We start from the raw sequence: 23,862 nt of genomic DNA on the forward strand, positions 1-23,862 counted from the left end.
ATGGGAATTGTAGTGTCAAAATATCTGGGGGGGTCGAGGTTGAGGAAGCCTGTTTTAAAGCAAAAAAAAATTTGTCTTATACACGGAAAAATACAGTACATTTAATAATGGAACCATGCACACTTAATAAATCTCCCATCCATCTCACGGATGAATTTCTCTGTTCTTCACTCAATGATTTTTACTAGAATAAGGATTACATCAGCACTGAAATGGGTGAATTTTGTGAATGACCAATAACTCAGAGATATACTAGGGAACATTGACAGTCTCCTAAATGAGGTTGTCAACATTCTCTAGTGAATGTCTGACAAATGAGGGCATAGTAATGCTGACATTAGCACAATTCATCTGGGATTCTCACTATTCAGATGTCAATGGGAACATTTACCAAATTCCTAGCATACTTTGTAACAAATATACACCTTTACTTTCATATTTCACTTTTTGTCAAAGTCTCATTTCCTTTTATTACATCATGTTGCAGTGCAGAGTTAAGGGTCTGTCATGCTGGCTGCTAAGGAAAGGAGCTGCTTCAATACCCTGAATAGTGGAAGCGTGTTATCAATGGGGTTTCTGAGAGATTCTCAGTCTCCTGCATCTAATTCATTGCTTGAAATGCAATAATTTAGCTTTCTCCCTCACTTTTACCTCAATGCTGATAAAAACCACTACATTTCTGTGGTTCTGGTTGCAGACATAAGAGTTTTTCCAGTGGAAAAAAGTCATCCCCAAATGTGAACCCTTTAGCAGTGCAGGAGAAGATCACAGAAGGCACAGAGAGGTTACCTGCACTTTACAGGTAGATTAGAATGGAATATTGGGTGTCTGCTTTCACTGATGTAGCTAACGGCTGCATTCCTCAAACCCTAAGCTAGTGGCCTCCCAATGTTCTGGACTTCAACCTCTATCACTGGAGAGTTAAGCATTGGCCACGCAGCTGGGGACTGATGGGAGTTGTAGCCCAATACATTTGCAGGGCACCCAGTAGGGGCAGACTGTCCTAGGAAATATGAAACTGCTGAGAGAGCTGCTGTGTGCAAAGAAAAAAGAGAGCTGGAAACAACTAATTAATCCCTGCTCAGCTAGTTCCCTGAACTACTGTCAGTAGTGACCTTTTCTAGTATTTATGAGGCTGTCTCCCCACTTTACTGTTAATTAAAGTGATAAAGAACACCAGGATTGGTGGTATGAATATTTCTCACAATATTAATAGACTTTGATCCTTGTTTTTCACCCTGACTCTAGAAAAACTAATCTTCATAAATTTAGCAGGTCTGTGTGGTATGTCATGCAGGAATGGAAACAAACAGAAGCCTTTTGTGTTGCTAAAAGAACACACGTAGGAAGGGATTAAAGAAGGACTGTTGATATCTGTATTGCCACCTGTTCAGTTTAGTGTTTACCCAACTGAGTGGTGGAATATACTTATTCCCAGTGAGCATTTGTTTTTGTGGTGCTTCCTTAAGGGAAACTACCATCTCCTTTTAATGAATAGTAAATATGTAACTTACCAAGCAGGAAACTGATGCTCTAGTTGTGGTTCCCCTTCCTCAATCTTTCCATAGATTCCATTTTGTGTGTGAAATTACAAGTGTGACCTGATCCTCCTAGGCTTGTTTAATATCAGATCATCCTGTCCATAGGGTATAACTGGTGGTAAATAGAGCAATCTATTAAAGTTAAACCTTCCTGGATTGTATCCAATGGTGCCTTTGCAGAAGCTTAATGCTACTTGCAGAAGGTGAGACACTTGGTTTTTTTTCCAGTTCCTCCACCGCCAATGTTTAATGTTAAGAAACAATTATAAAAGAGGCTCACAGATGGCAATCTTGTATATACTTACTTGAAAGAAAAAATCCCATTGTTTTTCTGCCTTCTATAGTTCCTACGTTCCTTGTATTGTCGTAACTCTGAATGCCAAATCTACTACCAGAGCCATTAAAGAACTCTGTTAAATGATTCTCCTTGTTTCATTATGACTGCTGTTGTTGCATATCAACTGACTTTTTAGTTGGAGTTTTCTGCCTTAGCACAGCAAATTAATGAAGGCTTTATTTAGAGAATGTACAACATGTCACATACTTGGTTATTCCACTCCTGATATAAGACTTTGCCCGGACGTTTGAAGCATTAATCACTCTGAATAATAGTTTCTAGTGGCAGCAGAACCTTTTTACAGTTCCACTGATTAATGGGAAACCACTATGTTCATCATCTTCATAATTAAACATGCCATGCTTATACAACACATCCAGAATTATGAATGTGTTTGCCCTTGTTTTGTTCATGGGGCACACAAAAAATCACTTGAACCAGACTATTGGGTTTTATTTCAACAATCAGAGACAACAATAACGAACTTTTATTGTCTCCCAGACTCTGGTCAATATTATTTAGGTTATTTATCTGCAAAAAGCTCAGTGGAAGCAGTCTATTGAGGCCTACAGAAAAAATGAAAATGGGCAGATAGCTGAAATATTCCATGTTGCACTCTAAGCAATGAGCAACACGTTGGCTAATAATATTCTGACAACATTTTTATAACACTATACTGTGTCAAAATACATAAACAGAAGATATACAAAATGTGCATGGAGTCACAAACTAATAAACAACAATTCAATGTTCCATGAACAGGAAAGGAAGGAGTGATAAGTCACTATTAAAGATCACTAAGATGGAGACAGAATGCCTTTCCAAAGTCAATATCCTGTAATCATGAGATGATGGGTGCTCCAAATGTAGCAATAGGGTACTCCAAGCACAGCAGCAAACAGTACAGTTCTTCCAGAATAATGAACTGTTTCAATGATAAGTCTTCATCAGCTGGCAATAATGTAAAATTAATTCCATTACGTTCAGTTGCAATACAGTAATTGTAATGACAAGCCTGCATATAAACAATAAAAAATACATACCAAATTAATTGCCCCCAAAGGTGCATCAAATGGCCATGGATCAGCAATCACTTGTAAGTGTAGTAAGCTGAACCTTTTGGGCTTGCCGATTGGAAGGTCAGCAGTTCAAATCCACACAATGGGGTGAGCTCCTGTTGATCTGTCCCAGCTCCTGCCAACCAAAGCACACCAGTGCAAGTAGATAAATAAGTACCGCTGCGGTGGGAAGGTAAACGGCATTTCCATGCGCTCTGGCACTTGTCACAGTCCTCCGTGCACCAGAAGTGGTTTAGTCATGCTGGCCACATGACTCAGAAAGCTGTCTGTGGACAAATGCCAGCTCCCTTGGCCTGAAAGGCAAGATGAATGCTGCACCCCATAGTTGCCTTTGACTGGACTTAACCATCCAAGGATCCTTTACCTTTTACCTTTTTTAACTATAAAAGGTTGCCTAACCCAGTTCTAGGGGAAGTGGTTTCCGTTCTGATAAAGATGGCATAATCTATTGTTTCTTTTTCTTGTTGATCTGAAAAATCTCATCAGCATATTATCAGTTGTGTGGTCAGGCAACCAAGGAGCAAAGCAGTAGTTTTTTCAAGACAGAAAGCACTCTGGCTGTAATTAAAACCCACAGCCTCATTACGGATCACTCATTAATGGAAACAGCATTCATCAGGGCATTTGCAAGAGGACAATCATCCTAATATTGTTTGCCTATTCATTTAACATTACTACACATAGCAGCCTTTCTCTTTTTATAGGTGAAATTTCTGTTTCATGCTCTTCTTTCCATTTTGTTGAGCAATTTTGGTGCCCTCCTTAAACTGCTCTGAGTTAGAGACCTTGCTCCGGGTATATTGTCTTTTTGAAAAGCAATATTTGTATTACGCACAATATGGCTTTTTTTTTAGTTGGCACTAGTAATCTGGAATGGGATCCCTAAGGTGATCCTGCAGACAACTTTCTTATTGTGTTTTAGCTGCACATTTTAAACCTTTATAATTCTGAGTTTATTAACTTTCTACTGGCTCAGTTTCTATTTTTTTAGGCCTTCTCAGGCTTTCTTAAACCATTCAGTTTGTCTTAAGAGAGAGCAGAGAAATAATACCAACAGAGGCCACTGAAATCCTGTTTTATAACAGGGAGGATTCTATTCTAGTCCTCTCTTCTCCAGATAATGTTTGGGTAGAATCCTTAAATTTCTGCTTGCCATTTTGCAGATACTTTCTTTAAATTTGCATATTACCACAGTTGAATAATATTTTAAAGCTTATGAAAAGACATTTACAGTATTTTGTGCACTGTTAGTTTGTACACGTTTTAATTGCTAGTCAATAATAGCTAGCATTTTTCCTGATAACCACAAATTTCCTATTTCTCACAACCCAAGGATTGTTAAAGTGTGTTAAAAGACATGTATGACCTGGTTTACTTTCAGGCTAACCTTCGCAGGGGCCACTGTAAAATCATCCTTCCACAAATCAGAGGCTAGATGGAGATGACCACAACCCAACATTCTGCGCCATCTCAGCTATGATTTGGCTTGCCCTAAGCTTGCTGGGAACTGTTGTAAAGCAGAATTCATACAATGAGTTTTGACAGATTTTTGGGTCATTGGGTTTGATACCAAAATAGACAGTTTCATGTGACATTGAACTTGTCTTTCTTATTACTCATGAATGAATGGAACCCAAGTCACTACATGTGATGATGGGTGGATATCCTTCAGAATATAAAGAGCTGGACATGATTTTTCCACCAGGTCAGACTGAGTAGTGACCCCCAGAAGGCGCTCCTTCTTTATTCCTATACTCTCTTCTGGGCTACATGAATTAATCTGTGGGATCCTGCCTTGAGGAGAGGTTTGATTTGCCCCTCTGGTCTGTTTCTGCCTTGGGATTCTGTGATTAGCAAAGGTAGGACATCTGGTGGACTTGCTTCTCGGTGAACTTCATAGCCTTGATCAGGGTTTCAGGGCACCTTCCTACTAAAGCTCTTGCCCTCTGTTGTTCCTTTGATTGCAGGTCCTGCTCTGTATAACATACACTCCAACATTTGAGCTGAATGGGAGTTCGGTACTTAAGATTGCTGAGGTGAGTGCTCTTTCTTCACTGGAAGCCAAACTTGGACTATGTTAATAAAATAACCTAGCAGTCTGCCACTAGGAGGTGCCTTTAGCAGCTAGGTCAGAGATAAATTACTCAAATGACAAGAGGACCAACTTAATTTGGACTTGTGCGTGAATTAAACCTAACTATCGATTGAATTTACACATTCTATGATTCTTTTTCAATGCTTTTTCAGTTCAGATTCAAATATGTAAAGATGATTCCAATTCGTAAGGCCAAATAATAAAAGAGGATTGGTGGGTAATTTTTAAAGCTGCTGTTAAACTAGGGGTTAGTTCCTACTAAAGTGTTAAGTCTGTGTTAGGGTCTGCGCAGTGATGCCTCTTGCTGTTCTGGCTTCTGGGATAGCTGCGCAGCCTGCATTTTCTCTATAAGATGCACAAACATTTCCCCTTACTTTTTAGGAGGGAAAAAGTGTGTCTTATAGAGCAAAAAATACGCTATATTAAAACTATCAGGTAACCATTCAGACTGGAGCCCTAGTAGTTTTCTTACTTGGAGAAATATTTTGGTATAAATGATACTATTTAGACTTGGGTGATTCAGAATTTAGACTGTCGTCAGAAATAGTTCTATGTCATTTAACTTTCATTTTTATTTATTAAATTTGTATACCACCCTTCATCTGAAGATCACAGGGTGGTTCACAACATAAAGCAAAAAAGATGAAATACATAATAAAATGAAAACAAAACAAACCAACAACCGCCCTCCTACTTCTACCAATTATAATTATGTTGGTAGTCTTATTTTATTACATCTATAATTACATTGCTTCTGCTGTTCCTTTCTCTCTTCCCAACCAGGTGTGCATTGAAACCTATGTCTCCAGTTACCATCAGCGGAGTATTAATACAGCTGTGCGGGCAACTCTCAGCCAGATGTTGAGTGATTTGACTTTACAGTTACGGCAAAAACAAGAGAATCCAGTGAGTTCTATAGCAACAACAATGGGTTGTGATTTCCTCACAATGCTACTTACGGCTTCATTCAGACAGCACTTTATTCCCTTTTCCCGATGTTTTCTTGCCTGATAATTTCCGTGCTTTATATTATCTTTCATACAGTGTAAAAGCCACTTCTGGAAAACTAGCATCCAGCAAAAGTTTATTGCTCCTTTCCATGTTATGGAAATTGCTTCAATGTTAGCAGCCAGAAACAAACTGTTTGCAACCCCATTAACTTGGAAAATCATAGGAGTTTTACATTACAATTTTATGTGATGAAAATCAGGGCAATATTCCAGCATATAGTTATTTCCTGCCATTTAAAATTTAACTTGATATGGCACTAAATAAATAAATAAGCCACAGTTCCATACCACAATACATAAACTCCATAATTCTCCTCTGGATCGGGTTAGAGTCTTGTCTCAGGAGTGGCTTCCTTGATTGCTCATATGTCTAGAAATAGAAAAGTGAAAAGTTGTTCTTCAGTAAACTGTTGGCTATTTGCAGATTAGTTGCGCTGCAAAAAGTGTGCTGGGGAGACCACACATTAGTAGGAACGCAGAAATAACTTTTGCTAGGTTTTAATAACAAAAACAAAGACTCCTTTTACAATATATCAATAAGCATGACCCATCCACCAGGGTACTGAGAGAGCTAGGTGCTGCTCTTTATATACAATACCCAACAGCTTAATTAACATAACTTAACAGCACCTGCTATACTGCTTCACAACTGTAAAACTAGGTCACATTATTTGCTCTGGCCCTTAAAGAAATACAGTGGTGCCCCGCAAGACGAATGCCTCGCAAGACGGAAAACTCGCTAGACGAAAGAGTTTTCCGTTTTGGAGGTACTTCGCAAAATGAATTTCCTATGGGCTTGCTTCGCAAGACGACAATGTCTTGCGAGTTCCTGCTGGGTTTTTTTCCTCTCCCCCCTTTTTCTAAGCAGCTAAGCCGCTTATCAGCTGATCCGATCAGCAGATAAGCCGCTAAAAGCCGCTAAAAGCCGCTAATAGCGCTAATAGCGCTAATCCGCTAATCTGTCAATGGGCTTGCTTCGCAAGACGGAAAAACCGCTAGACGAAGAGAATCACAGAACGGATTCTTTTCGTCTTGCGAGGCACCACTGTACACATCTTGTGGAACAATAATGAACCTTGAAATTTAAAGAGACCATTCAACACTTTCCCATACCTGTGCTAATGACAATATATTTCTTTCCTGAATAGATAGCTGAAAGCCAAGGAGTCCTTCAGGGGTGCAAGAGCCCAGGTATGAGTTCATAACTACTCAGAAACTGGTTTATTTCTCCCCTTCAACTTTCTCCCCCTCCTCCACATTATGCCTATGCAAAATTATTGTGAATTTTATTACAAGCCACCCCAGTCTCTGCCAAGCGGTAGCAAGGTTCCAGGGGTCTTGGCCTTTAACCAGAGTTTGTGTTCCTTTGGAATGAGACACGACAGAGGTGGCAGTGTCTCTAAGAAATGTGGTTTATTCATGCATATTTACATCTGAGTATTATGGAGAGAGAGTTCATAGCATGTACACCTCAAGAGCAGCTTGTCCTTCCAGCAGTGCTGCATTGGATCCAGAGGCATCCTAAGCACCATCCCTGTGTCTCTCTGTCTTTCATGCAGTTGTCCTTCAAGCCATGCATGGAGTTCTGCTCATTTCCTCCTTCCCAGCAACACTTGCAAGAAACAGCTCCTCCCCTTCCGTTTCCAGCATTCCCTTCCCCCAACAGTTGGTCGAATCGTTTTCCTCGGTAGATGTTTCATTCCATATTTTGCGCCAGAGCATTGAATTAGGGGCAGAGGAGAGTCCCGTCCACATATGCCCAGATAAAGCTTCTCTTTCAACGCCATATCCCATGTCTTCCTCATCATGTTCTGTGCAAAGTTTGAAGTCACTGAAGTTGGAGCTGTTTCTGCAGGTGTCAAACTTTGGTGTAGTTAGGTGTACACATGACTGCTGCTAATATGTGTCCTTTGCCCCTTTTGGAGATTCTACCACAGAGTCCCTTTGTGACGATGTTGTCTCTGTCTTCACGGTTCTCTGTGAAAAACTTCAGGCAGTTATCAGGTGAGTAATAGTTTATGAATTTAAACTAAGTGTTTAGGTAGAATCACTCTATGGTATAGAATCAACCTGAACACTGAAGCATCTATTTCAGACTTCTGGTACTTCTTGCCTTTTTAAAGAAAAATGCTGTTCTGCACGTACAGAACAGCTAGAAAAATATATAGAGATAATGTGACAGAAAAATGCATTTTTCCCATTCCTCCGCTCCCTCACTGGGCTACTTAATCCCATGTAGTGCTCTGCTGTTTCCATCAGCAATACAAAAATGGAAAATGGAAAAATTTTAATGCAATTTTTCTGTTGCAGAAACTCAGTAGCTTCAGACCTATGAATAAGTCCATTAGTAGGGATTGTGACACACCTTTCTAGACTTGCTGGTATTAGTTTTGGATTTATTACTCCATTATGGAGTTTTATTTTTTGTCTGTTGTCTACTTGTGTCCACCTGATGATTGACTTCAAAGACAGTAGGGAACAACAATTAGCTATCTTTCAAAAAAAATAATTGTTCCATTAAGCAGTTAACAGCAACTTAATCTTTTCATTTTGTGATAAGACAATGGTAATCCACCTTGAGTATTGCATGCCAGCGTGTAATTAGCACACATTTAAGTTAATTAGTCCTTGATGTGCTAGGCTGCGATATATGAACAGAATCATGGAAAAATTATATGAGAAGTGAATTGGGTAACAATAGAGTAACTCTGATCTACACTGCAAAAGTAGGCATTTCCCATTTCCCAGTAATTATCAGTACTAATGTGTCCTATATTAAGTTTAAGTAATTACTCGTACATCCAAATAACTGTAATTATTTGCATGTAGGATCTGTCTACTTTGTAATTGCAAGCAGTTTATTAGCAGTAGCTTTATTTATATCTATTGCATTTTGTGCTAATGGCACACATTCTTAATTACTGCAACAATCCTGTCAGTGAAGTAGTTGTTAATACTGAACAGCAGTATGCGTTATATATTCTTATTATACTTGCGAAGTGCCCGTTATTATACTGATCAGTGAACCCTTCTACATTAAATATGTTTTGGAGTTTTTACTAAAATTTTTAATTTATTGCTTCAGTATTTTTTACCATGCTCATGTGATTATTATTTTTTAGAATTCTGCTTGATCATTTTCTGAAGTGGGAAGTGATATATACATTTAATGTTTTCAACAGCCCTGAACATTTCCATGAGAAATTGAGATTTCTACTTAGGAGAAATTGATTCTGGATAATTGCATTCAGCTGCTTTCATGTCCGTTTTCTTCGCAGAGAATGTTCCTTTTGTATTTTTCCATGAAAGAGGAAGAAAAAGTATTTGCTTTTTTATTTGCATTATTGCATCTAGTTGAAAAGAACAATAAACTGTATGACACTTTGCTTCCATTTGTCAGTGAGAATCAGCAGTTGCAACTTCTCTTCCTGGAATGCATTCTCTCGATGCTGAATAGTTCCTCTCCTAATATGCACCATCATAAAGGATTCACTGACCTCATATGGTAAGTAAGTCTGCTTGGAACCTTTTGGAGTGCAATTCTGTTCATGTAGTCCTGACTGGGTTCATGGCTTACTCCCTGTTAAAGGAAGATTACATGCTTCGAAACAAACTGGAGTTTCAGTCTTACATAAATGTGCTTAACCATACTGGAGCAAATATGAAATAGTTTTATGAGTTGTAAACCCTGCAAGGACCCTCCACAAGTAGAAGAGGCTCTTCATGCGATACTACTGACCTTAAACTTATGGATGGCTCTAAACTTGGATAAACGTTATGGACCAGAGAGGTCAGTACTTTGTAGCACATAACTGCTTCTCCTCAATTATTGTTTGAATTCAAGAAGACTAAGCCCCCAAAGAGGGCTTTGGTAAATGAGAAATTGTCATGAGTATGTCATTCTCCATGATAAAAGTAACCTCTGGACCTCTTTGCCAGAGAGGCCCTTTCAAGCCTTTCCAATAATAATACTGTCTCCATTCCCAAGGGAATAGGTGCCCTCATTCATTCAACAGATGCTCATAATACTGCCTCTATATTAAAATTGTGTGTGTAGAATATAGACCGGGGTAGCCTTGGGTCGTATGATACGGTAAGCTAAATGATTATTTGCTCCTCTGCTTTATACAGTTGCACAGCACTGAGCTAAGTCAAGGTTTGTGTGTCATACAAACCAGGATGTGTGGTTAAGCTCTCATCACACTAGCCATCAGCTGCAGCCCTGTTTTAGATAAAACACTTAGCCAAACCTTGGCTTAGCTCATTGCTGAGTCAACATGTTCACCTGGTCCTGCTAAGTTATAGTTTGGCATACAGTGCCGTGCCCAATGTGCTCCCCTCCAGATGTTGTTTGACTCAAACCCCCATCAGCCCCAGCCAGCATTGCCTGTAGTCAAGAACGATAGCCGTTCTAGTTCAGCAATATGTGGAGGGCACCATTTTGGCTACTCCTGATATTGTGAAGTTTGACTTCAAAAAGGTGTGCCGGTAAATATATAGTAGCTACATTTATATCTGTATACATATTATAATTCTATTTACATATGTCTCTTCCGTGGTGGCGGTGGTGGTTCAATTTCTGTAGGCATTTTATGGGTGCTGAGTGCTTTACAATGATCTCATTTCTAAATATAACTGAAGTTTGTTGTCCAATGTGAGTACAGTGGTACCTCGGTTTAAGAACAGCTTTGTTTACGAACTATTCAGTATACAAACCCCGCAAAAGCGGAAGTAGTGTTCCGGTTAGCGAACTTTACTGTCAGGGGACTGCCATCGCAACGGGGGGGGGGAGGCAGGGGGATACAGAGAGAATCCTATGCTTCTGAGGAGCAGCCCCTCTTCGAGTGGTGGGGAAAGCCACACCTCCAGTGAAGCAGGAGAGGAAGGGGAAAGCCGAGCGAGGGCTCAAAGATGCTACTGAGAGCCGAAGTGCCTCACCTTTCCCAGCTGACCAGGAAACAGGCACGCCGTTTCCGTCACCCAGTTTGCGCAGAGGGGTGAAACTTAAGGAGGGGAGGCAGAGATTTGGGGTGTCTAAGTTCTTATGCTGGGGGGGGGACGACTGGAAGGGGCCACTCCCGGAATCTGCAAGTGACTAAGATGGACATGAACTTTGTGGTTCTGCACTGTAAATAGTTTGCACAAAATAAAAACCTGCAAAAGACAGGTCAGAGTCCTGCCTGGTTACTCGTGAGCAATCACCTCACCACCTGACATTACCTTGGTGTACAAATGGAAGCTGAACGGTGGAAGGGCACCGGTAGCGGGAGGCCTAATTAGGGAAAGTGTGCCTCGGTTTAAGAATGGTTTTGGTTTAAGAACAGACTTTGGGAACGGATTAAGTACCCTAAACCGAGGTACCACTGTAGTGTGTTGATTCCTCCCCTTTTGCCACCTATTTGTTTGTCTGTTTCGCTCCCACGCTGCTTTTCTTTTTCAGGAAGCAGCTGTGCCCAGCTCTTGTAGTAATCTTGGGAAATCCAGTCCATGACAAAACCATCACCTCTGCTCACAGCAACATCTTCCACGAAGCTGATTCTCCTTCCTCAGGGGTCTCCGATCACGGCAGAGGGTCAGGTTGCTCTTCCAATGCGCCTGCCCTTAGCAGTCCTGCTGCCCGGACAATCTATTACATTGCAGCAGAACTTGTCCGATTGATGGGATCGGTGGAGTCCATGAAGCCGGTCCTGCAGTCTCTTTATCACCGAATGCTTCTGTACCCTCCACCTCAGCACAGAGTGGAGGCCATCAAGATCATGAAAGAGGTGAGCTAACTGCAAATACCATTTTGTTTGTACCCATATCCACCCCATGGATTTCCTTTATTGACCCATCCACCCCCCGTTTCCTTTATTGACTACAAAGAGTTCATATTCAAAAGCAATTCTGTATGTAGATTGTTTTCGTATGAATCAATAAATGCAAAGATAAAAGAAGCAGGGGAGGGACACAAACCCAACCGTGACATTTCAAAGTAAAACACAAGTAATTAAAAAGTCTTCATTCTATGGACTCAAAAACTGACAGAATATGTGGAGTTAGATAGCTTATCAGAAAAAATAAAGAATAAACAAAAGCAGGAATTTGTCTCAAAATGGGAAGTCTTTAAAATATATTTGAAAAATAACTACAGCAGTTTAAACTCTGTCACAGCATTTGAATCATTTCAGTAGTAGCTTCAAGAAAGATATGAGACCTAAGTTAAATTAAGAATTAGTTAGATCATAACAAAAGTGTGTATTGGCAACAAGTAATATACAGTTGAAGTAAGGAACAGATGGGAGGTCGGGTCTACAGTCAGAAGACCAATTTTTGCCTTATTGTTTTGTAAATAATATTTTGCTCATTATTATTTTCATTTTCTGTTTTTCTTTTCTTTTCTTGGTGTATCAACAAAAAAATCAAATAAAAATTATACATTAAAAAGTCTTCATTCTAGAGCTGAATTCAGACAGTGAAGAACGGTAATCTGAGAGGACTCTCGGAGCAATTAGCTCCAAATTCCGGCACCAAAGTCTCTGGCCATCTGACCCCTGCCCCTCCCTCCAGTTTTGCAACATGTGAAGAAGAGATGCCAAGCAGGGCTACTCCAAACTGATCTCGAGGAATGGAGGTGTAGGGATGCTTTAGAGAGGTAGGCCAGGGCTGCTCTGTAACATTTAGGCCGTCAGTATTGGCAAGCTAACACAGGTTTTATCTGCTTTCTGAAACCAACTTATGTTAATAAATTGATGGGTACACCCTGCATCCTTGAATTAATAAGCTCAATGCATCCTGGGGCAGATCAGCTTACCGAAGAAATAAGGTTTGTTCCAGCACCGTGCATTTGATCTGTGAGGAGTTTTTTATATTTCATACAAATTTAGATACTTGGCAGTCCTCGGCGGCTCTGCGATTTGGCAGGCCCCTGCTCTACTGAACCAGAATGCAGGAAAAGGTCGATTTCGAAAAGGAAGTCCCACCTGGATCTTCTCAAACTGTATGTTCTATTAGGTTTCCTTAAGCCAATAATCCTTTTTTAAAATGCACGCTTTTCCAATTAAGAAAAAAAGAGAGAGTAAAGTGTGTCTTGTTTTTATTTATTGTAGTATCTTGGACGGGATGAGTGAAGCTTGCGCGAAAGGTGGGATTGAAGCCTGCTATGCTTCAGTGTCCTGTGTCTGTGCCCTCCTTGGCACCCTGGATGATCTCAGTCAAGGGAAAGGCCTCGATGAGGAGCAGGTCCATCTGCTTCTCCGACGTATGGACGAGTTAAAGGACGGGGGTGAGACAAGCAGAGATTCCATGGAGATAAACGATGCCGATTTTAGGTGGCAAAGGCGCATCCTGTCATCAGAGCATACCCATACCCCCTGGGAAACTGGCAATGAAAAGAGTCCTGACATTAGTATTAGTGTCACCACAGATACTGGTCAGACAACCTTGGAAGGTGAAATGGGGCAGACCACTCCAGAAGATCGTTCTGAAATTCGTAAAAATTCTCTCCAGTCACCGGCTGGACAAATGGGTAAAGAAATTCATTATAAAGACCCAGAATCAGAAACCATTGACCAGCCAGATGTTGTTCAACGGAGCCATACAGTTGTTTATCCAGATATAACTAATTTTCTTTCAGTTGACTGCAGGGCACGTTCTTGTGGATCCAGGTACAGTGAGAGCAATTTCAGTGTTGATGACCAAGATCTTTCTAGGACTGAATTTGATTCATGTGACCAGTATTCCATGGCAGCAGAGAAAGATTCCGGAAGGTCAGATGTTTCAGACATAGGCTCAGACAATTGCTCGTTGGCTGATGAAGAGCAGACCCCAAGAGACTGTCCAGGTCACAAATCCTTACGAACTGCTGCCCTTTCCTTGAAACTTCTGAAGAACCAGGAAGCAGATCAGCACAGTGCCAGATTATTCATCCAGTCCCTTGAAGCTCTTCTCCCTCGACTTATTGCTCTTTCTAAAGTGGAAGATGTTGATTTGGCCCTCCAGAACTTCGCTTCAACTTTTTGTTCAGGTTGGTGATCATTAAACAACTGTTCTACTTTTAAAAGACAAACTGAAGGCAACTCTGTTTAGGGAAGTTTTTAATGTCTGGTGCTGTATTGTTTTTAATATTCAGTTGGAAGCTGCCCACCCAGAGTGGCTGGGGAAACCCAGCCAGATGGGCGGGGTATAAGAAATTATTATTATTATTATTATTATTATTATTATTATTATTATTATCTTCACAGCCAGTATTAAATGGACAATGCAGAGCACTGCTGATTAAGGGTCTTTGATATGTCAAATACTCTTTTCAGATATTTTTGAGACAATCTGCATTCTAATCCATTTGCAGCCCTGTGAATTAATTCTGGAGTTGATGCAAGGCACGTCTGTGTGGCCTGGCTCCAATGTCACTATTTTTTTTCCTACAAAAGAATGAAAACGTATTTATTTAATTTATTTATTTCATAAGATTTTTGCACTGCTTGATTCTAGAAACTCACAAAGTGATTTACCCGAAAGATAAGGCAATGAAAGCAGAAAAAAATCACAACCTTCTTTAAAATATACATAAGTTAAAATACTAAAACAGGTTAAAATCACCTCAGCTTTCTAAACATTTGGGTAGGCTTGTCTAAACAAGAATGTTTTTAGCAAATGTTGAAAAGAGTTCAGTAAAGGTGGCTACTTGATCTCAATAGGCAGCATGAAAAAGTTATATATAAGAATCTGAACCCTTGTGGACTTCTTAGGAAAGATCTACAAACAAGGTACAAAATTCCAGTCTGCTGCTCATGGATTTTTCCAGCAAAATCCTTGTGGAATTTTCATTCTGACACAGCAGTTTCCATTTGTATTTCTGCATTTTTGACAAATCGGCCTATTATAACCTGTTGTATTATATTACATAAAACTGTTCAGCAAGCACAGTTTTAACATAACATTTCAGTCACACCACATTATCCTAGTGTCAAGTTTATAAGCTGTGTATACGATGTACATAACAGTAGGGTTACAGTAGTATATGGGGACTCTTGAATGCTAATCAATTTCCAGAGCAAATTATCCCATAAGCCAGAGGCTCAAATGTTTTAGTACACTTGACTACTGGATGTTCATGTTTAGCTTTATTTAAGAAGCAAGCTGTTCTCCACATTACTAATAAGCTGCACCCACTAATATGGTAAACTGCTTTTGTATGCAAAAGTGTGCCTTTATGATGTTTTGAGACCCTTCCTCCAATATATTCTGTAAAGATTCTGTGCAAAGCAAGGTTCTATGTATAAAGGTTCTATGTATTGAAACCCAAACAAAATCCAGTGCTTTATTTACCACACCAGTCTGTTTTAATGCATTGCTGACAGTGGCATCTACTTTCTTCATGGGAGTGGGTGGCGCTGTGGTCTAAACCACTGAGCCCCTTGGGCTTGCCAATCGGAAGGTCGGCAGTTCGAATCCATGTGATGGGGTGAACTCCTGCTGCTCTGTCCCTGCTTCTGCCAACCTAGCAGTTCGAAAGTATATCAGTGCAAGTGGATAAATGAGTACCGCTGCGGTGGGAAGGTAAATTGCATTTCTGTGCGCTCTGGCTTCTGTCACGGTGTTTCGTTAACCAGAAGCAGTTTAGTCATGCTGGCCACATGACCCGGAAAGCTGTCTGTGGACAAATGCCAGCTCCCTTGGCCTGAAAGCAAGGTGAGCGCCGCAACCCCGTAGTCGCCTTTGACTGGACTTAACCATCCAGGGGTCCTTTACCTTTACCTTTACTTTGTTCAAAATAGGGCAGTCTCCACTGGGGCTGTGGAAGGCACTTTGGCTAGTGCAACAGAAGTTTCTGATCATGTAGTTACAGAAATGTGAGTTACAGTGCAGTAACTGGTAAATCACCATATAAAAAGGAAGCGGCCTTGAATCTCTAAAGCAAGATTTCTCTTACAGGGCACTTGCTATAGCTCTCTGTTTTTTTGGTAGGTATGATGCACTCTCCAGGATTTGAAGGGAATGTTGCCTATAGCTTCCAGACACTGATGAATGCAGATAGTCTCTATATGGTCTCTCATTATACTCTCCTGCTCAACCTGAAGCTGTCCAATGCAGATTACTACCGAAAGAAGCCTGGCCAGTCCCCCGTGATCATGGTGAGTGGAATGCAGTGCTGGGTATGGTGAAGAACAACACACATTTGCAACTACCCTGACTTCTTATAGCTTGTTGGTCCGCAGCTCAGTGAATAAATATGAAGTACTCAGATTTGATGCAGGTTGAACCCAGGGGAGCATTAAATTGGAGCAACTGGGTCCAAAATCAGTTTTTGTCTTTTTCGTGGGTTTAAAGGGTAGCAGACTTCAGAAAGTAGAGAGGACAATATTTTACAAAAGCCATTCTTAAAAAATACTATGGGAAGGAAAAATGAAAATGTATTTGCCACCAGGCTCAAGGAGAGTTTTGTCCCCTGGTTCTTTCACCATAAGGAGAAAAGCGCTTCCTGAACCTCATCATTCTCCACTTTGCACAAACTATAGTTTGTTGTGTTTGGACAAGAACCTATGGTTTGCTAAGAATCAAAAGGAAGTTAGGGCAACATGGCGGGGGGGGTGAGAGAAGCCACCCTGAGGCTCTTTTTTGCACAAGTATATGACATCATGGTTTGGTGTCACATCTGAACTGCATCAGAGAGAAAGACGGGTGGTTATTATGTGTGCCGACAGATGCATAATTTTATCTATGCTTGTCACCTTGGTTTTATGCTCCTGATCATATCTGTATGTTTCTAGAAGTCTCTGAGGAAAAGCAACATGCCCAGTAATGCAGTGGTAGCTGAATTGTGCTGTTCCATTCTGCAGAAGGAGTTTATGAAGCAGGTCCAATCCAGTGGAGTTTTGATGGTATTTTCTCAGGCTTGGGTCGAAGAGCTTTACCATCAAGTGCTGGAGAGAAATCTTCTTGGAGAGGCAGGATATTGGGGGAGTCCTGAAGAGCACAGCCTCCCACTCATCACCATGCTGACTGGTCAGTATGATTTGAATACCAGGGCGATATAGAATTAAATACACATCTTTGGCTAAATGCATTGAGTGTCCAGAATACCCCAGTCCCAGTCAGCATGGCCAGTAGTCAGGGTTTTGTATTATTATGATGGGAATTGTTGTATTATCATAATGATGCCAGGTGACTGACCAATGGGTTGTCCTGCCCACCTGTCTGTTAACCAACCAGTAGGGCTGGGGACTTAGAAAGATCTGACCCACCAGGCCAAAAAGGATACCCACACCTGATTTTTATAATGCCATTTATGACTGCAGTAACTTACATTTTGCAGTTGCTTTTTTTAGTGGCTCAGTCTGACTTTACGGAAGTACCTCCATCTATTGCAACATGAAATAACAACAATAAATCATTATAAATATCAAATACCACAGCCAGAGCTTTCTTATACCACTTGTAAAATGGCCTGTATCCAGTGGCAACAGCAAAGCTTCTGTCAGTGGAACAGGCTTGAAGGTAATTTTCCTTCTCACCTGTAGCCTGTCCCCCCTCTGCCCATGTCCTCCTTAAATCTGCTGTGGAGAGTCCCCACAATTCTCTGGAGCAGATTTAGAGTGGGGGAGGGGACCTCAGGAGGAAAGAAGAGCCACTGAAAATGACTTCCCTTCCACTGTTAAAGGCTTTACTGTCAGCTGAGCAACACTGTTGGATCAATCTCATAGAGTGGAGACGTATCACACATTCCTCTGCAACTCACTTGAGGGAATTCATTGTCCCTTAGGTGTTTCCCCCCTTTATCCCATTGTAACTTCTTGTTGTTTTTCTTTGCAGACATTGATGGTTTGGGGAGCAGCACAATAGGTGGGCAGCTGATGGCCTCTGCATCCTCGCAGTCTCCTCTCACCCACACCCGGAAGCCAGATGATGCTGTTCTTGCAGGTAAAGGATCTGCATCAAGGGAACCATGAGCCACATTGGTATATATTTGTAGTATTTCAGATACACCCCACCCACCCCAAACACTTAACCTTCATATTTTTATGCTGGATGTGAGTTAGGTAAAGCTTCCTTCTCGGTTTCTGTATCTCTCATGTCTACGCACATGAACATATGCTGATCCAGGAACTGTGTTTTAAATAAATTATTATTTATTTATTTCATTTGACCCTTTTTACAAAAATAGCTGAAAGTGACTTACATAAAGTTAAAATGCAAAGATTCTATCACACACACAAGCTCTGACTGATGCTTGTATTTCCCAAGACTCCCAATAAACCATTTGTTTCTCCTTTCTGCTGCTTCAGGTACTGCTTTTGCCCGATACTTGCTAATTGGTTGCTGGAAGAATTTGATTGACACTTTATCCACGCCTCTAACCGGCCGCATGGCAGGCAGCTCCAAAGGATTAGCCTTCATTCTAGGAGCCGAAGGAGTCAAGGAGCAGAACCAGAAGGAGAAGGATGCCATCTGCATGAGTCTGGATGGACTGAGAAAGGCAGCTCGCCTTAGCTGTGCTTTAGGTATAATGCACTCATCAGCAGAGGCCCCATTTCTAATTGAATTTGGGCAGGTAGATGTCATCCTTGCAACACCCAAATGTGGCAGCTTGAAAAACAGAAGCAAGCAGTAAGCTGGGTTCACTTCCCCCTATATATTTCTCCTTATATTGCCAGTGTTTCAGCTGGTATATATTTATACCCCACCCATCTGGCTGGGTTTCCCCAGCCACTCTGGGCTGCTCCCAACAGAATATTAAAAACCCTATAAAGCATCAAGCATTAAAAACTTCCCTGAACAGGGCTGCCTACAGATGTCTTAAAGTCAGGTAGTTGTTTATTTCTTTGACATCTGATAGGAGGGTGTTCCACAGGGCAGGCGCCACTACTGAGAAGCCCCTCTGCCTGGTTCCATAACCTCACTTCTCACAGTGAGGGAACAGCCAGAAGGCCTTCGGAGCTGAACCTTAGTTCATAGCTGTCAATGTTTCCCATTTTTTAAGGGAAATTCCCTTATTCTGAATAGGATTCCTCGCAAGAAAAGGGAAAAGTTGACAGCTATGCCTCAGTGTCTGGGCTGAACGATGGGGGTGGAGACGCTCCTTCAGGTATACTGGGCTGAGGCTGTTTAAGGCTTTAAAGGTCAGTGCCCACACTTTGAATTGTGCTCAGAAATGTACTGGGAGCCAGTGTAGGTCTTTCAGGACCAGTGTTATATGGTCTCGGCCGCCACTCCCAGTCACCAGTCTAGCTGCCACATATATGGCTAGTGGGAGGCACAGAAATTCAATAGACCTGTTTCTTGCTGCAGGGGTTGCTGCTAATTGCGCATCTGCCCTTGCTCAGATGGCCGCAGCTTCATGTGTTCAAGAGGAGAAAGAGGAAAAAGAGGTGCAAGAACCCAGTGACACCATAGCTCAAGGTACGACTCATCAAGGGGAACAATGGTTTATCATTAGTGATGATACGTATTAAGATTATATGTAGTTGGAAGCCTTGTCAAATGTAATTTTCCTGGGCCTGCCTATAATAGGGGTGTCTCCCTTTAGGTCTACTGTAAAGATCAGCAATGGCTGCCTGCCTACAGAGAGGCAGAGCCTACCTAGATCTGAAAGTGGTTGGGTGGGGTGAAGAATCTCACTGCAGTTCTTGTTTATTGCTCGGTATTACCTGCTTTTCCTGAGCATAAGCAGCATAGATATCAATGGGGCTTATTCCCAGATAAATTTGTTTTGTATGGCAGCAAAGAACATCCTCAGGGTATCTTCCAGTTCTATGATTCAACATGGTTCTATGATTTAAATAAAGTAAGGCGCTAGTAGCTGCATAGGATGTGCAGAAATCAGTTGTTTCAACTATAGTGAACTCTCAAGCCCTTTCTACACTTTTGTTAAACACTGCCTGAAGAGAGGAGGAGTCAGGATTGGACCCACTCATCCTGCCCAGCCTCTGCACATTCAGCAAGAGGTGTGAAGCAGGCTCTCTACGCACAGTTCCCTCTGTGTAGACTCCTCCATGCAATCTGGAAACTTACCCAGTATTGGTTTCCAGTCATACATAACTCTTTCCTTTATACAGCTCCTTTCACACTTCCCACTGAACACGTGCAAGTTTGTTCCAGGGAGCATGATCCATTTTCTTACTCCCATGTATTTAGTGAAGGTAAGAAAAAAGACTAGGGCCTGCATGAAAGAAGCTGAAAATGAGTTTGTTTGCTTTTTTAAAAGGAAAAAAACCCTCTACAATAACAGTTCTCTCCTATACAGAAGCCTTTCTTGTGTTAGACGTAACAAGAGATTCTTTATTTCTAACATTTATATTTGTAATGGCACAGTGAAACAGAAGGTGGAGCAAAGACTGGAACAGATGGGGAAAGTACAAGGGGTCTGCCTCCACACAGCCCACGTTTTGTGCATGGATGCCATTCTTAATGTGGGGCTGGAGATGGGAAGCCACAATCAAGACTGCTGGCCGCACGTATTTAGGTATGGAATTGGAAACTGTATTCCATCTTCAGTTTGAGGCAGTTTAGGCTAGACTCCAACACAACATTTCTTTGAAACTGACAATACACGTTGATTAGCAGGTACCTAGTTTGCTGTTCAGTGTGTCTGGTGTACTTTTTTCGATTCCATAAAAGTAACCAGGCAGTGTGCTTCTACTGCAAAAAGAAAATGAAACAGTACTTTCCCCCCATTCAATGGGCAATAACTATTTAGGTAGGAGCTCAATACACATTTGATAGTTTACCGCATACAGGACCAACTCAAAGTATGGCTTAGTAGGCATGCGCAAGTGTGTAATTTTCCAGAGCAAAGATCATAGTACTTTGCTCCCTCCTGGTCTCTAGTTTATCTTCTGGTCTATAGTCATCAGTTATGGTGACTTTAGATAATCCAGACAATAATCCTTGTATTATTATGTATCTTATTTCTATATATTCGAGCATTGAAAATTCACTCTCTGTTATGCAACAGCTGCATCTAAAATGTAAATGTAACTTAAAATGTTTTTAAAAGTCAGTAATGTTGTAAGGAAAGTTTAAGTTTATGACTAGCTAGTCCAGTGACACCTTGCTTCCAAAAGAGCTTTTCATTTCAGGAGGCTTAAGACTACTGTAGATCATCCTCAAAGAGTAAATGTTGTATGCAGTGGAAAAGACCAATAAGGCCCTCTGTCCTTGTGCTTTGTTTTTTCAGAGTTTGTGAGTACATAAGCACACTGGAACATGCTCATTTCAGTGATGGGACATCTCAGCCACCGGTAACTATTACCCAGGGCCAGCAGGCCACAGACGGGCTTCAGGGAGATGTTCAATCTACAGACAGCACCCAGGAACTGATGCTAGATCAAGAGACTGCACTGAGGAATAATCCTGTAATCCAGCCAGTTTCCATTCAGGAGCTTATCAAAGAAAGCAGCAAGGGAAGAGCGTTTGATTTCCGTGGGGGCAGCCTGATGACTGGAAGCAACGCTGCCAAAGCTATCCTTACCCTCTCCACCCAGGCAGACAGGTATGGTTGGCATCACATTTGACAGTTGCTACATATTCTGAGTTTCTTCAAGAAAACATCATGGATGTGTTACTGTGAATATCTAAAATTTTCAAATGGTGACATTCTAGTGCAATGCTGCCAATACCAGAAAAACGTCAATGAATGTTGCAAAATATATACAGCCCCACTAATGGGCATGCAGTTTTTACTTCCCCCAGGTACTTGTGCTGGTTTACTTCCTTTCCCCCTACTTCCACCCCGGGCACGTTTGTTTGTATATTTTAAAAGTCAGACTTCATGTCCCCCTAGCAATGCAGCAATAAAACTGCTAGCACATTTGCAAAGCTAAGCAGGTTCCCATTTGGTTTCAAACTGGATGGGGGAACCGTGTGTCAAGATTCCTGCATTGCTGGGCTAGATGACTCTTGGGGCCCTTCCAACTCTAAAATTCTATGATTTGGTCAGATCAAGTGATATATTCTGCCTTTTTGCCTGAAGGCTATTTGAAGATGCTGTTGACAAGTTGAATCTGATGGCATTGGGAGGTTTCCTGTATCAGCTGAAGAAAGCCTCTCAGTCCCAGCTCTTCCACTCAGTTACAGACACTGTTGATTACTCCTTGGCAATGCCAGGTAAGCCTCTTAAGACACAAAGCATCCTATATTTATATTTATATTTATATTTATATTTATGTGTGTGTGTGTGTGTGTGTGTGTGTGTGTGCGCTATACCATGTATTCAATTTATATTATCAATTACTCTGCAGTGTCTTTTTTGCCTTGGTAGGTGAAGTAAAATCTACCCAAGACAGGAGAAGTGCACTCCACTTGTTCCGTCTTGGAGGGGCCATGCTCCGAATTGTAAGGAGTAAATGCCGCCCTCTTCTCCATCTTATGCGCTGCTGGAACTTGGTGGCCCCTCACCTAGTGGAGGTGAGAGAATTACAAAGGCTTCTTCCCCGCCCATGCAATTTCTCTGTGTACTGTAAAAATTGCAAAGGGCAACCACAATGTTAATTAATGTACTTGAAAAAGAGAATGTACAGGTGAACGAAGCACTAAGAAAGATTATACTCTGGAAATTTGCAGATTATAGCCATCAGCCTAGCACAGTTCTTAGACAGATCCTCATAAAAAACAGTTTTATTCATTTCTTCATGATAGGTTGGCCGTTTGTTTGTATGTTTGTTTGGTTGATTTATGTCGCCCCCTCTATCTCATGAGCTCAGAATGACATACACCCATTTTTCTAAGGGGATCACAGTCTAAGGAAATCAAATAGCTCGGGGAGATAAAGGAGGCAAAATAAAATTAAAATGGCATTGTAACATGAAATCTAGATCAAACAGATTTCCTCGTTGTACTTACTGTAGACATTTTTTTAATGCTAGGCCTCACCAGATTTTCTTTGAATTCTTCCCACCCTCCGCCTAAGTAACAGTCCTTGCCAGTTCTTGTCGAAAAGGCATTTTTTGCTTGACTGAAATCCTGCTTCTTACTCCTCTTGTTGCTGCAGGCTGCCTGCCATAAAGAAAGGCATGTTTCTCGGAAGGCTGTCTCTTTCATCCATGACATCCTAACTGAGGTTCTGACAGACTGGAATGAGCCCCCTCATTTTCACTTGAATGAGGCCCTCTTCCGCCCCTTTGAGCGTATCATGCAGCTGGAACTCTGTGATGAGGATGTCCAGGACCAGGCAAGCTAAACCTCGTTTACAATGGCAACAGCCTACCTTCAACTGCAAGACCACTTTGATTCCTATTATATGCCTAGCAATCACAATCCTTTCAGTTGCTTCTTGGGAATGGGAAATGGCAAGAGAAGATTCTGTGCAGGGCTTGTTTGTATTTTATACTGGAAAGGGTTTAGCATTGGGAGAATTTCATTTGAAGTGTCCATCTTTCAAGTTTCTGAAGCAGGTGTTGCTGGATTCCAATTCCCATCAGCCCCAGCCAGCATGTCCAATGGTCAGGGGTGATGAGAGGAAAGCCACAGTCTCCTCACCTCTCTTTTAAAGAGTGTGAGCAATAGCTAGCAACATCACCAAAGTCAGGAAGGGTTTTTAGTTGGATTTCAAGAGCCGGAACGTCAAATTATCATGCGCATCTGAAAAAGAAACAAAATTCTCTGTTTAATATGCATAGGATGTTGGCCTCACAATTCAGTGCTTATTTGTGTTGCCATAGTGCGGGTTATTTTTTAAAATTATAATTAGAAAAATGTTATCAACAATTGTATTGCTTTCTACTCAAGTCATGTAGGTCTCCTATAAAAAAATAAATAACCTGGTAGCATTATTCTGTTGCGTATATAAAATCAGAAGTGGCTCACCAGGGGTGGCAGAGTT

The 23,862-nt window shown here is 41.2% G+C and overlaps 1 protein-coding gene across 2 annotated transcripts in view; it reads left to right on the forward strand.

Moving 5' to 3' along the window:
• ARFGEF3 (ARFGEF family member 3) overlaps positions 1-23,862 on the forward strand; it is a 75,268-nt gene that overhangs the window by 23,476 nt on the left and 27,930 nt on the right. The window contains exons 5-22 of one of the 2 annotated variants that reach the window (XM_083498019.1): positions 4,925-4,993; positions 5,836-5,958; positions 7,211-7,253; positions 7,988-8,066; positions 9,463-9,567; positions 11,503-11,827; positions 12,929-13,041; positions 13,151-14,067; positions 16,011-16,177; positions 16,814-17,048; positions 17,856-17,963; positions 18,329-18,544; positions 19,332-19,442; positions 20,355-20,505; positions 21,220-21,534; positions 22,015-22,148; positions 22,303-22,448; positions 23,032-23,211. In XM_083498019.1, the coding sequence (XP_083354145.1) occupies positions 4,925-4,993; positions 5,836-5,958; positions 7,211-7,253; positions 7,988-8,066; positions 9,463-9,567; positions 11,503-11,827; positions 12,929-13,041; positions 13,151-14,067; positions 16,011-16,177; positions 16,814-17,048; positions 17,856-17,963; positions 18,329-18,544; positions 19,332-19,442; positions 20,355-20,505; positions 21,220-21,534; positions 22,015-22,148; positions 22,303-22,448; positions 23,032-23,211 (3,537 nt within the window). The remainder of the gene's footprint in view (positions 1-4,924; positions 4,994-5,835; positions 5,959-7,210; positions 7,254-7,987; positions 8,067-9,462; positions 9,568-11,502; positions 11,828-12,928; positions 13,042-13,150; positions 14,068-16,010; positions 16,178-16,813; positions 17,049-17,855; positions 17,964-18,328; positions 18,545-19,331; positions 19,443-20,354; positions 20,506-21,219; positions 21,535-22,014; positions 22,149-22,302; positions 22,449-23,031; positions 23,212-23,862) is intronic. The other variant, XM_083498020.1, reaches the window with a different exon arrangement.

This window comes from Podarcis liolepis (genome assembly GCF_965112155.1).
Source record: "Podarcis liolepis genome assembly, chromosome: 3".
In the NCBI taxonomy this organism is placed as follows: domain Eukaryota; kingdom Metazoa; phylum Chordata; class Lepidosauria; order Squamata; family Lacertidae; genus Podarcis; species Podarcis liolepis.